The sequence below is a fragment of the Lasioglossum baleicum genome, chromosome 20 (genome assembly GCF_051020765.1).
Source record: "Lasioglossum baleicum chromosome 20, iyLasBale1, whole genome shotgun sequence".
Taxonomy (NCBI): domain Eukaryota; kingdom Metazoa; phylum Arthropoda; class Insecta; order Hymenoptera; family Halictidae; genus Lasioglossum; species Lasioglossum baleicum.
The window spans coordinates 1,948,927-1,962,570 of record NC_134948.1 but is presented as its reverse complement, the minus strand read 5'-3'; the positions used below and the strand labels follow the sequence as shown (position 1 = coordinate 1,962,570).

The following is a 13,644-nucleotide window of genomic DNA, read 5'->3' as shown; positions in this document are numbered from 1 at the left end:
TATAACGGTGCAAAATGATTGCAAGAGTGCGGGACTCGCCTTCTCATTTCTCGATAATACAAACACGGGGGTTTTCAGTAGTCAAGAACGCTAGATAAAAGATCGATCTAGGCCGCTTCCTCCCACAAAAGTCCTATTTTTACCACGTTTTTATTAACTCGTTTTCTTGTCTGTTTTGTCGGTAAAGTTTCATGTCCATAGCTCATCGGGAAGTTAGTTTAAAATCAAATGAAAAATTTGTATCGAACGAACAAACAGACAGACAAGAAAGCGAGTTAATAAAAACGTGGTAAAAAATAGGACTTTTGAGGGAGAAAGCGCCCTAGATCGTTCTTTTATTTACCGTTTTTGACTACTGAAAACCCCCGTGTTTGTATTCTCGAGAAACGAGAAGGCGAATCCCGCACCCCTGCAATCCTGGAAACGAGTCTACCGCCTTAAGTGTCAAAAATAGTCCCCATAAGCAAAACATAATTTGTTGATCCATCCGCTGTGAAGCGGCGAGCGTATATGGGACAAAGTGCAGTAGGTGTCTCGAGTTCGAAGACGTCCCGGCGGCAGCGTCCAAAAATAAGGACGCGCAAATAGCGTTGACGGTGTAGCGTGGGCGTGCACACATCCCGCCGGTATTTGTACATGTTGAAAAGACAAACTGCGAGGCGCAATAGAGACAGCCGCCGCGGTTACGGGGTGGGAATGGGAAGGGGGACAGTGAGGTGGGGATGAATGGACCGGGGGCTGGGTCCAAGTAGTATCGCGTAGCTACTTAAAACTTTTGGAGCTTGTCTTGTGTCCCTACTAGTTGGCACCTTGCTTACTTAGCTCCGGTTTGCAACTCCTACCATCTCCCATAGTCTCCTTCTCTTCCTGGCTCTGCTCCTTCGCACAACCCCCCGTCTTGCTCAACCATCCCCTCGCCCGCCCCGTTGGCCCACGGATGCTCTTCGCTCTCGGTACCTCCTTTCCTGCCGGCGCGGCGCGGCGTCCGACGAAGTTTACCTTTGTTTCTGTCCGTCAGCGCGATATACTTGATGGCTACCCGTGCGATTACCCTGGAAAATGGCTTTGCTGCGCTGCTTCAATAATTCCGGGATGAAAAGTGCTAATCCCGGCGTATTTTCGGGCCGCGGTCGCTGGGGACTGGATGCTCGCTGATAGCCACCAGGGACACACTAACATCCCCGTAGCTCGCCCCGATCCCACCAGAAATTTTTCAAAAATCTGCCAAGCATAGCTTCAACGTAACAAAGATTAATTAATGATGAAAAATTTCCGTCTCTGTTCCAGCCCGTTCAACTGCTACCGCTGCATCGTGATGCACATGAAGCACGCAAACGTTCTCCAATACAAAGAATGTGAGTATTCGAGTTCATTTGTTCGGATTCTCGGCAGGTATCGCAAGATCTTCGGGCAATGTCAGAGATTGATCGCGTTCCTTTTTCAGCATACTGTACGGATTCGCCGAAACCACCTAGTCTGTCCCAGCTGTGCAGCACGCTGACCAGCGACACCAATCTGATCTCGTTGTTCCGCAGCGGAGCGACACCCATGCCCTGTCCTTTTAAAGGACCCCTGGAGTTCTCCTACAGCCGCGGGGAAAAGGAGTGCAGCTCGCCGTTGTCCACCGCTGAGACCTGCACCCAAGACTCGCGACTGTTCCTGCGGTATCAAGCCTGCGCCAGTCTCCCGTCGTCCGAGAGCTTCGGTTCGTACCGTTTCTCTCCGCGAACATCTTATTTTCTAGACTCTAAAGGCGGTGGAGCTTGGCTGAGACTGAACACATCACTCATAAAGTCTCCGGTCTAACAAAGAGAAACAAATTTTTTTTTAGAAATTCCACTTTATTCATCAACATACTCTCTTTGTGTGAGCAAACGCGGCACCCGCTTCGAAAGCAACTTGCGCATGCCCAATTTTTCATGTAAAATTGTAAAGACACTGCCTCCTGATATCTTCAAGGTATCGGCTATCTCACGCAACTTCATTTTACGGTCTTTTAAAACTATTTTGTGGACATTTCTTATGTTTCCCGGAACAACTGCCGATTTTCGGCGACCAGAGCGTTCAGCATCATCGGAGCTTGTACGACCGCGTCTAAATTCAGCATACCAGTCAATAATAGTTGATTTCCCTGGTGCAGAATCCCCATAATGCTTATCAAGCCGCTGTTTGGCTTCAACAGTATTTTTCCCCATCAAAAAACAGTGTTTAATCAACACACGAAATTCCTTTCTATCCATCGTCTTGAAAATTATAAAACTGGGGTCACTAAAACGACAGTAACCTCTAAACTAACAGTCGGGATGCCATGAAATTTTGACACGTAATGTTTGAAGGTTAGTATTACCCGGAAATCACGTGGGTCTGTCAACAATGTTGCCATATATGTGTCAGACCGGGGACTTATTGAGTGATGTGTTAACTAAATCTTGCCCGAGACCCTATCTAAAGCTAGCTCGAACCTATAACAAGTCAGTAATATTACAACGGCTATGGCACGTTCGAGTCAGCTAATTAAGATGATCATTCGACTCGCTTAAGTGGCGCTGTCCGATTTTTGCCTCGTTAATAATACTCGGTCGCGACGTAGATTAACACGACACGGGAGACCTGTAACGGTCAATAAAGCTTTCGGCGTCGCGGTGAATGATTAATGGTCTTGTCAATTACCATTTGTTGCGCGGCTCCTCGAAACGATTTTCCGCGAGTGCTACGGCCGCGGGGTCGCCAGGAGAACGCGTGTATAATTCATCCTCGATGGCGATGCATGCTTTATCGGCGTGTAAAACGCTGCTGACCGTTAACCTTCGGTGGTGATCGCGGCTAATTTATTTTCCCCGTCGTCTGTTCTGCCATATAGCCGCGCCGGAATAATAGTAACGAATCAATTTCGGTTCGCAGACATTGAGCTCGAGTGTTTCGCCACGTGGAAGGATGGCAGCACGCACAATTTGGTGGCTCGGCTGCACGGGCCCCGGAAGATCAACGACGAGCAGAGCTACAGATGCTTCATTTATCAGCAGACGTCGAACGGTTCCTGGACCGTCGCGCAGAGCGCCGATGCGAGCTGCACCGGATACAGTGTCAACGATGCTGCCATGACCTATAAGATGACGCAGAGTGAGTCGAAATCATTTTCTGTTAGACCAATCAATGGTGCACACTTTCAGTCGAGTTTTGAGCGAGATCAAAAAATTTTTGGACCAAGGGAAAATCGAAATCCACCCTCCTGTACAAAATCAAATAGGTTCCCTTGGAAAGAAAGTTTAATTCTATAATAGGTTGTCCGAAAAATACGTATATGTATACAGGGTGGAAATTTTATAAGCCGTTACACAGACGAATATCTCCAAAAATATTTATTGTACGCAAAAATGTTTCACATGAAAGTTGTTCAGTACCGAAGGGGACATCATGTGGTGGGACTTTTATTTTTCCCGGTGGACACTCCAAGATGAGGTGAAGGTCAACTTTCTTTTTTTAAATAGAAAGACCTATTTTTTTATACCATAGATCGATAGAGTATCAAATTCTGAGTATAAAAGTGTTGACCTTCATATGTCCTAAATCTAATAGTTAACGAGATATTATCTAAACAATTTTCTTTCTTCTTTCGATAATATCTCGTTAACTATTAGGTTTAGGACATATGTAGGTCAACACTTTGATACTCAGAATTTGATACTCTATCGATCTATGATAAAAAAAATAGGACATTCCATTTAAAAAAATGAAGGTGACCTTCATATCTCTCAAAAAAATTACATAGAAACAAAAATTGTTTTGGTGTATCGTATGAGCTCCATTTTACCATTCAACTTTTTCCTTCAGACGTTTGACGTATCTTTAAAAACAACAAAGATATTTGAGGTGGCAACGTTAGGTGACTCACCCTGTATAATATAGAAGAAGATAGAAGATACATAGATTAACTTTTCATTATTTGGTAATAAAACGGACCTGGTTTAACTTAACTCGATACTTGTGTGATGTAACAATATTAAATATTGTTTGAATTATCGATCGTATGATTGTACAATGAATAATATGTTAGTGTTCTCGGCGCAACGGTTCGATCAACTAATTACGAAAAAGCAAATTTTGCACGTTTACTTAAACTTTCGACGTTTCGATCCACGTGTGGATCCTTTTCAAGAAAGTAGAAAACCTGCGTCTGCAAAAGATTTTTATAATGTAATAAACCTAAAGTTTTTGTGCAATCGGATTGCAATGTCACGACATGAGAACAACATGTGTTAATACATATCAATTCCGTTTTTAAGATTTCCATAAAGCAAGTAAGTAATTTAATACAGTATCTTGATACAGAAGTGCAATCCGATTTCACAGAAATTCTAAAGTCTTTGTTTATTACATTATAAAATCTTTTTCAGACGCAGTTTTTCTACTCTCTTCAAAAGGATCCACACATGGATCGAAACGTCGAAAGTTTAAGTAAACGTGCAAAATTTGCTTTTTCGTAATTAGTTGATCGAACCGTTGCGCCGAGAACACTAACATATTATTCATTTAACAATATTCAACGTACACATTGCGAATGGAACTTTTGGGACAACCTAATACACATGGACGATAAAATAGTATTATAAATTGCAAAACTATGATCGGACCGACACTCGAGCATCGCGGGGATCAAGCCAGCGCCAGATCGTTAACTGATAAGCATCGTGGCATGACAGCGACCGCGGCCGGCGATAGGAACAGGCTCGAAGAACAAGAGCATGTGAACTATGAGGGTGTTCGTGGACACCAGATCAGATTCTTGTTCCGCATGCTATCGGGGGCCGTGCGGTGGTCGATGTCAGGTACTTGGAGTATTCCATGGTATCGCATAGCTGCACGTAACCTTACCAGATTGCGATGATTCTGGCGCTGCAGCCACGGTTAACCAAATTGAGGTGATAGCTCGAACCGTCGGGACCGGCGCCCGGGCATTCTTGGAATTGAATTCGTTGAACGTTAAACGCCGGATGAATCTTTGTCCGTCGTTCGGTCGGCTTACGATGGAATTTCTGCTGCGCGTCCGTTTCCATGGTTCGCGGTTTTTATCGTCCTAGCGTTCCCTCTTCGTCGTATCGAAATCTAATTTTTTGTTTTTAATTTATAAAAAACTGTTCCGATTGATCCGGATTGTATCGTCAGCGATTTTCAAAATTTCAGGGAGAATCGATAGCTGATTATAAAACCGTATTATCGCTTTCGTAATTTGAACATTTCCCACGTGTCGAATGCAATCTACTAAGCAGATTAAACAATTTTTAACCGTGGCTTGTAACAGTCGACTGTTTCGTTAACCTCGTTCTCCTGCGTCGGTTCTGCGTTTCCATTTAAACTTTCCAGGAGGTAGATTAACCCCAGAATCTCGGAACTGCTGCTCCTTTCTATCCCGGTTCAGAGAGGGAAACATTTCTCACGTTGGTGGCGGGTCGTTCCCTCTGATTTTGTCCTGTTCGACAGTGGCAAAGTAACGCATTAGTGTTAGCAATTGAAAACTCGTTGTTCTCATTGGTTGGTTTCCATTCAGATCAGCAGAATTTCCGGAAAAAAATCAATCACATTGCTGGTCAAACGTTAGTCAAAAAACCTGCTCCTACAGGGTGACAAGAAATAACGGAGTTAAACATTTCTTATTATAATTCTGCCAAATCGATGAATTTTGAAAAACCAAATGTGATAACAACCATAACATATAGACCTTTAGTATTCATATATTTAAGAAGTTTCGAAGTGGCCACCCTTTGAGCCGATTCAGAGGCTCAAACGTGTTTTGAAATTTTCGGCTATGGGCCGCAGCTCTTCTGGCGTCATTCGGTCCCACACCCGGCGCAGAGTTTTTTTCAGCGACTCGAAACTTTTATGGGGCTGAGCACAGGCCCTGGCCTTCAAAATCGACCAAACGCTGGAGTTCATAGAGTTGAGATCCGGTGAGTACGGCGGCCATTCCGCAGATGTGATGAAACCTGGAAAATGGGATTTGCTACGGTTTTCGTGGATCGAGGGGTCAAAATCAACCAAGAAGTGTATCGACGGGACATTCTCGAAGCCGTCGTACTTCTGTGGGCCCAACAGCACCTCGGCGATCCGGAATGGACGTTATAGCAGGATTCCACGCCGGCCCACAGGACGAAAACGACTCAGGAGTGGTGCAAAGCCCATTTTCCAGGTTTCATCACATCTGTGGAATGGCCGCCGTACTCACCGAATCTCAACCCGATGGACTACAGCGTGTGGTCGATTTTGGAGGCCAGGGCCTGTGCTCGGCCCCATAAAAATTTGGAGTCATTGAAAAAATCTCTGTACCAGGAGTGGGACCGAATGACGCCAGAAGAGCTGCGGCCCATTGCCGAAAATTTCAAGACACGTTTGAGCCTCTGTATCGGCGCAAGGGGTGGCCATTTCGAAACTTCTTAAATATATGAATACTAAAGGTCCATGTTATGGTTGTTATTATTTGGTTTTTCAAAAATTCGTCAATTTGACAGAATTATAATAAGAAACGATTAACTCCGTTATTTCTTGTCACCCTGTATTTCGAAGGCAACAAACATGAATGAACTTCGGAGACCGCGCGTAACCGAACACAGTGAAACCTAAAAAATGAATTCAGACAATGCACTCAGGAGCGAGTATCAAATTGCGCAGCACTGTGCACGCAGCGAAATATTAAAATGAGTTAGCATTGCGCCGGATAATGGCCGGTGTAGAATTTCAGTGTTGTTTCCCGTGTACGTTGTCCTGCATCGTGGTGGAATTTGATATTCTCATTGCGATTTTTAATGCAACACAGAGTAACAGTGTTGTAAATCAAGCCGCGCGCTATCTGATGTGGTAGGAAAATTGTGTCACCGAAAAAAATAGCTTAGTGTTTACAATGGTCCAGGAAAAACGCGAAGCTCGTCCATAAACGGGCGTCAGCTTTGTCGTCTGCAAACAGTTATCGTGTCGATGGTCGACTGCTCGCAGCTATCAATCACCGTGCACGAATTAATGGACCGTTAAAAATGCAAGGGCGCCGATGTATGTGCACTGCGCTAGAGGTGATCGATATATCGATCGGCCAAGCGATATCGTTGATCCGCAAATGCACCTTTGAATTATGTTTAGAACGGAGACCACTACAGTAATATCGCCGCGTTTTCGATTCGCACGGTAATCTCCTTCAAAAATCGCCATGACTCGGTGTTCATTGCTTTCGGATTTTGTTACTCGTTTCACGGGATTATACAATTATTATCGACGATGGCGAATCGACGGCGAAACGCGTGAAAGAATGAAAAAGAACGAAGTTTGCATGCCAGTTTGGTTATCAGCACGAGAACCTGGCGAACTTGAAGAGTCCGGAATGAGTTTCTAGTTGTATTATGCATTTCGAGGTTGGAATAACTGTGTTAGCGACGGAGTTGTATTATTTCGAGGACAGAATAAATCCTGCTGCCACGACGCGACGCCCTATTCTTGGACGTCTAATCGTATTTAACTTCCGGCAGGAATTAAACTTATTCGATCGAATGTTATAGCTCATTTTTGGAATACAAATCGCTACTGATCACACCGATACCAAATCAATACTATCGATACCAATCCGCAAGTTTTGATGCCGTACCGAATAGGTATCAAAAGTAAAGAGTATCAAAAACATTGATACCGATTTGATACTTCTACGGTAGTATCAAACAGGTATCAAAACTTTCATAAAGTATCAAACGGGTATCAATACTTTCGTAAAGTATCAAACAGGTATCGAAACATTTACGAAGTATCAAACTGGTATCGATACTTTCGTAGAAGTATCAAACGGGTAACAATTCATGAAGTATCAGTATCGAAAATTAATACCAAATACCTTACACTTCAATACGTATCGATACTTCCCATTGAGTACTTTGGTATCGAATTGATTGAATATCATCAATAGTATCGGTATCGGTCCGATCACTACAAATCGCTAGAAAATCGTGTTAACGAATGTTTATGTATTGTTTTAGAATATCAGACAAAACGATGCGAGTACCCGTCTTGGGTGGTGGCCAATAAACTGTGGCTAGCCTTGGATCGGATATCGTCCCGACTGCTAGCATCGCCTTATAACCTGACAATAATTAATAAAAACGAGACTCGTCTCGTCTGTCACTCCATCGTTCCCATCACCGATCGCCATTACCATCATCCAATGAACTCTCACGATCAAGTGATGTACGTCGCGAAGGCCACCGTCGACTGGTAAGCTGCCATTTATATATATATATATATATATATATATATATATATATAATATATCTTATTTATTCATTAAATAATTAACTTTTCAGAAAAATTCATCTTTGCAACGTGACAGACGCTACGTTTCGATTTAATATTCTTTCTAGTTGCGGATGTGCTGAGAAACATTTATCCAAGCGATAAATATTCTCTGCTGCTCTGCCGTTGGTTAATGAAAAATTTGCCAACTGTGAACTGCGACACTGTACCCCGTGAATAATAAATAGCGCGACTCTGCCGGCACACGCTCCGGTAAGACACCGCGCGCAATTATGACGGTATGCAGCGATAATCTCTTCATTACATACCGAAGACACTCGAGCTCGCATAAATAAACAGCGTGTGCCGGATTAAGCACGAAGATACTCGACTTTGGCTGCTCGTAGCCGGCGGAATGTCAATGAACATTCCTACATTGTCTTCCTAAGACTGCGAGGAGGACTCGCTCGAGTTCCTCCTTAAACTTCTGAGTTATCAAAACGCGTCGAAGATCTCACAGCTTCTTTCCAAAATGATACCGTCTTTCCAGTTAATCAAACTTCTGAAACGAGTCAAACCTTTCCGAACGGATTCGTAAAAATGTAATGAAATTTAATTGACAGGCAGATAAAAGTTATATCAAAATCATTTCTATGCTTTATTGTTTGTAGCTGTTTGTATCGTTGAATTTTTCTCTGCCTGGTTTCACGCGTGTTTTCAAATGTTCGTTCAATTACTGGCTGTTACGAGGCATTTACAAAAAAAAAATCGTACTCGGTCTGGCTGCCTAGTGTCCTCGAATGGTCTCCGATAAAATTGATTGGATACGTTTCATGAAAATTACGTTTGCAAATCATCAATTACAGTTACAGCGAAATGTAATTCCGACGTTTTACTCGCAAACCGGTTCCAGGTTTTTAAACGCGGCATAAATTCGCACCGCCGCGCCGAAGGCCTTTTTTTCCTTTATTCTCTCTCTCTCTCTCTCTCTCTCTCTCTCTCTCTCTTTCTTTCTCTATGCGCCGGCTCTTGAGCACCGCGGTACTAAACCTAATTTTCGAGGTTGAATGTGTTTCGAAGTTTAAAATTAAGAGGAACAATCAAGCTGAAACAAGGCGAAAGTAATAAAATGTTAGAGAGAGAGTGGCTCGTGAAAATGGCAACCGGAGCTTGCGCCGCACGACCTTAACCGGGCGTCAGTAGAGGAAGAGTGTATTTGGTCAGACCGTGCTAGGTTAGGTCTCTGCGTTTGGTCACGCCGGGCTAGATTGCAGGTTATTGGCTCGATTCTAGATTAAATTGTGTTAAGCTGCAGTAGATTAAACCTGGACTAGTCAGGCTACGATTTAACTATTGTTAGGGGTGTCTTTCGGTTAGGCTCAATTTCATAGTTTCAATCTCGTTAGGTGCTGGACGTTTCGTAGATCGTTAAGATTAAGTCGCGTTCTCTTAATTCTGGATTAACTTCGTTCATTCTAGACGACTTTGTCCCGCATTAGCTCTGGCTAGAGTTAGTAAAGATTAAATTAGATGTAGGTTAGCCGGGTTCGTCTTGGTACTCGTTAGGGTACATTACAGGTTAGGATTCGGGGTTCCAGGGTCCATCAGGCTAGGTCTACAAATTCTAGGGTCCAATATGGCTCTAGGGACTCTAGGATTCCGGTCGCTTCTGGGAGCGTTCGTCGACCGAGCGATCTTCTTCAACTCTCCGGTGTCATTTTCTTGGCGGGTTCGCTCCCAACCGTCGCGAGAGCATGAATTCGTGAAACCTGCTGCGGAAGATATAAAAGAATACCTCTACTACTACCTGCTGGTCCGCGTTACGTAGAACTCCTTGAGAGAGAGACAGAGAGAGAGAGAGAGAGAGAGCGGCGGGAAGGGCGTTGTCGGAGCGTGGAGGGTTCTCTTGCATGGCGGTTCTCATAAAGTCGCGAGCTGGCGCGTAATCGTGGGTATATTAAAGCGCGAGGAGATCAGGCTGGAAGATTTCCGCGAAATAAGAAGAGAGAGAAGGGTTTCCCGGGGCGGGAAGAGTACGATAAAAAATGGGAAGCGAGGTGGACAAGCGCAGGTGAGAGGAGGCCAGGACGTCTGGCTTTATGTCAAGCTTATTAAATGAGACAAAGTGGTCGTATTAGGTGACTACGTCTCTTCTGTTCCCGCCGGCATTAATTTCGATTCGCAGCGTTGCTCGGGCGGTAACTGGAAACCTCAGAAACGGTATAATTTCCACGGGAAAATTGATAGGGGGCCGAGAGATGGTCCAGATAATAGTGGCGGTCTAGAAAAGTTTCGATCGAAACGGGAACGGAAACAGCAGGCTCGAGAAAAAGTTTCACGCCAACGGCGCGGCGCGGCGGGGCTGTTTTCGCGGAACCTCTGGGGGTACCGTGGCTCGTGTGCTCGTTAATACCTCGACGTAATTATTATTACAATGTCCATAGTTAAAACAAGGCCGCCTACGCTCGGGAGAACCTGTGGCGAACGGCGAGCGTCGGTCTACCAGCTATTTACAGATCGATTAAAATGTCAGCCGGCCCGTAAGTATTCTTCGTGGCCGTCGTGAAAAATGGCTTCCCGTCACGGAAGCTGCTTCGTGTATATAATAACCGGAGGGGACGATATCCTCGCGGTAAATCATTGTAAATTCATTTTTCTCTTCCGTCTTGTTATTCCCGCTTCATCCTCATCTTCGGGAAAAGGGACGTCGTTCCCGGTCGACGAAACGAAGCTCCTCAAGATTTATCGCGCGAGATCAGTTCGTCCCTCCGCTGTTCGAGAGTTCGATCGAAATCCTCTCGCGATCGATCCCGCGCCGACACCGCGCCGCCCCGCCGCCCGCCGTTCTGCCCGGATAATTTATGCAAAACGTTCGACGATAATGGAGCACGTCCCGCTTCATCATTCACGGCGGCTCGGTGTATTTAGCTGTCGTTCCTGCGACAACCTGGACGTAGCCTGTTGGCTTTTAATCCCCTCTCCCCTCACGATTCTTGTAATATCACTAATGCACCCGCCCGCGCACCAATTACGCGGAATCTCAAGAAGTTCGATCAGTATGTTCACATTTACATGGTGTGTATTCACAATTTTGGAAATTCCCGATCTTGAAATTGATGCTACCTCGCGAGAAATGATCGGATCGCGATCTAGCTAGACTCGTTCGAAACCGTGAAATCTCCTCTTTCAATACCTCCCAGTTACTTTTACTGAAAAAATTTTTACCTCAACATATTGTAGGATCTCGTCAACGCGGATAGATTTGCGTCGACTTCGGACGAGACAAATTAACTCGACAACACGAACAATAAACGCACTATTTATTACGATTAACAATAAGGAACGTTGACAATTTTACAACTCTGTATAATAGACTGGTTTCGGTTTCCGAATTGTCGTCGGCTGCGCGTCGCGGGGCGTTTTTGCCTCCTTCGGGCAAACGGTCGGCGACGCGACGACTCCTTCGCGACGCCCGTTGACGAGCTTGTCGTTTGTTGTCGCTCGTACATACACGCGCACACACTCTTACGTCACGCAACGCACAACATACAGTTTGGGGGTCGTCGACCCTGCGCTCCACATCCTAAATACGGATTGAAAAGCAAAAAATAGTCATTTCTCGAGGATTTCTCGAATTCAATCGTCTCTACGGAAGCGAAAAAATTTTTTCCGCGACTGCGACCACAGTGGAGGCCAAGATTGAAGTCTTCGCTTTCCAACGAGACCTCGAAAGTTAATGCACGATTTTTCGTCCGTGCTTTATCAGGCTCCGAATGGAAAGTGTGCCACCCTCCTGGTGGCTGTCATTAGCTGTAACGCTGACACGGGGAATCCCAAGTTATTTTCGATCTACGTAGAACAATCTAAGTGTACCGGCAGTCAACTCCCAATCATCCCGAACCGTATCCAAGTCTGATTATTCTAATCTACTTCGGATCTACTCGAGGGCACGAATCTAATCCGTTGCACACCAGCTCCGAGCTGATTCAGTATCTCCGTAGAACGCTATCTATCATCAGGATGATATCTTCAGTAGATTCGACGAGGCTGCAGAGAGAGAGAGAGAGAGAGAGAGAAAGAGAGAGAGCGGTGGAAGTCGGCAGCGTTTTCCTGCACGCGATGGACGAGGATTTTTAATTTATTTGCCGTTGGTTGCTCACGGTAAAATCGCGCGGGCCACTTATACTGTTTTCCCGGTGATTATAGCCGCAACCATTGCTCAAGTTTTTATCCACATCGGATCAAATAATTGCTCTCCGGGAGCGTTCTACATCGGGAGAAGAAAAACCAGTTCGCGCGGCGCTGAAATCGAGAATTCTTGAAAATTCCGCGCGACGCTCTGTCGATACCTGAGAGAAATTCTATCACATGCTGAGACTTTATTTTATCACCGATAAGGATTCCGTGGTCCACCTGTATAATCATTCAGGCTGGAGTTGACAAGGGGACACCGAGACCAGCGAGAGGAGCAAAAAGTAAGCCGGTGCCGACCAATCGATACGCGCCCCAGCATTTTTCCACGTGTTTCGCGGCAGTTTTGCAAACCGTAGCCTCTCGTAACACGCTGCGAACACGCGTCACCATGTAAACGATTAACCTGGCTGCCTAGCCACATCGTCGTCCAGCTGTAATTGTTATTAGCGATACACAGGCCCCGGAATCTCCTGGGCTGGGCACCGCGGCTCTGGCACAACATAATGTAGAGCGGCTACAATACATTGATAAATATTCGTGCAGCCATTGTGCGTCCGGCGATCGATATTCGACCGTGCTCTCCTTCCTCCGCTGTATTTATGATCGTTCTACCTGTTCCTGTTCCTGTTCCCGGTCCCGGACGAGCTGAATTCCTTCGCTAACCCCATAGGGAAACTTCGCCCACCGAAATCCGTAACGCGATGACGGAATTTATAAACGGGACGCTCAGCCTTTCCCCGTAAAGCCGAAACAAACGACTATAACATCTCCAAGAGTATAGTTCGTGTCGGCGGCGGTAGGTGGCTGAGATTAGAGTCTTTTTCTCGATAGAGAAAAAATCTACCCCTTTTATCCCTGGATTTGGAGCTAGAAAAATGTGTTGGGCCTCGATCGACCCGGCTACGGTACTGGCCGGTGTGAAAGATCGTTCCATTCTGTTCGAGATGCGAATGTTGACGATATGCAGAACCGTGGAAAATTTGCCGAGACGACAGCTCGAAGTTACGATCTGTAAATATTCGAGGGTGGGAGATGACTCGTCTTCCGGTCAGTGTTCAGGTCGCGTATAACGATCTTCCGGTTTTATATCGTCCGGCGGAATTACGGTGGCTCGCTCAGCATGCAAGACGGCCAGGGAAATAAAAATCGAGAAGGGTCTGTCGGTGGTTTAATCCGCGGGGTTGGTACGTG

At 45.3% G+C, this 13,644-nt stretch overlaps 1 protein-coding gene across 5 annotated transcripts in view; it reads left to right on the top strand.

Moving 5' to 3' along the window:
• The window catches only part of LOC143218918 (uncharacterized), a 306,463-nt gene that overhangs the window by 258,859 nt on the left and 33,960 nt on the right, over positions 1-13,644 (top strand). For all 5 annotated transcript variants that reach the window (XR_013011185.1, XM_076444540.1, XM_076444542.1 and 2 more), the window contains 4 exons: positions 1,288-1,355; positions 1,445-1,705; positions 2,902-3,120; positions 8,007-8,241. Coding sequence is in view for 4 of the 5 variants with exons in the window: in XM_076444540.1 (XP_076300655.1) it covers positions 1,288-1,355; positions 1,445-1,705; positions 2,902-3,120; positions 8,007-8,241 (783 nt within the window). In the remaining variant the exon portion in view is untranslated. The remainder of the gene's footprint in view (positions 1-1,287; positions 1,356-1,444; positions 1,706-2,901; positions 3,121-8,006; positions 8,242-13,644) is intronic.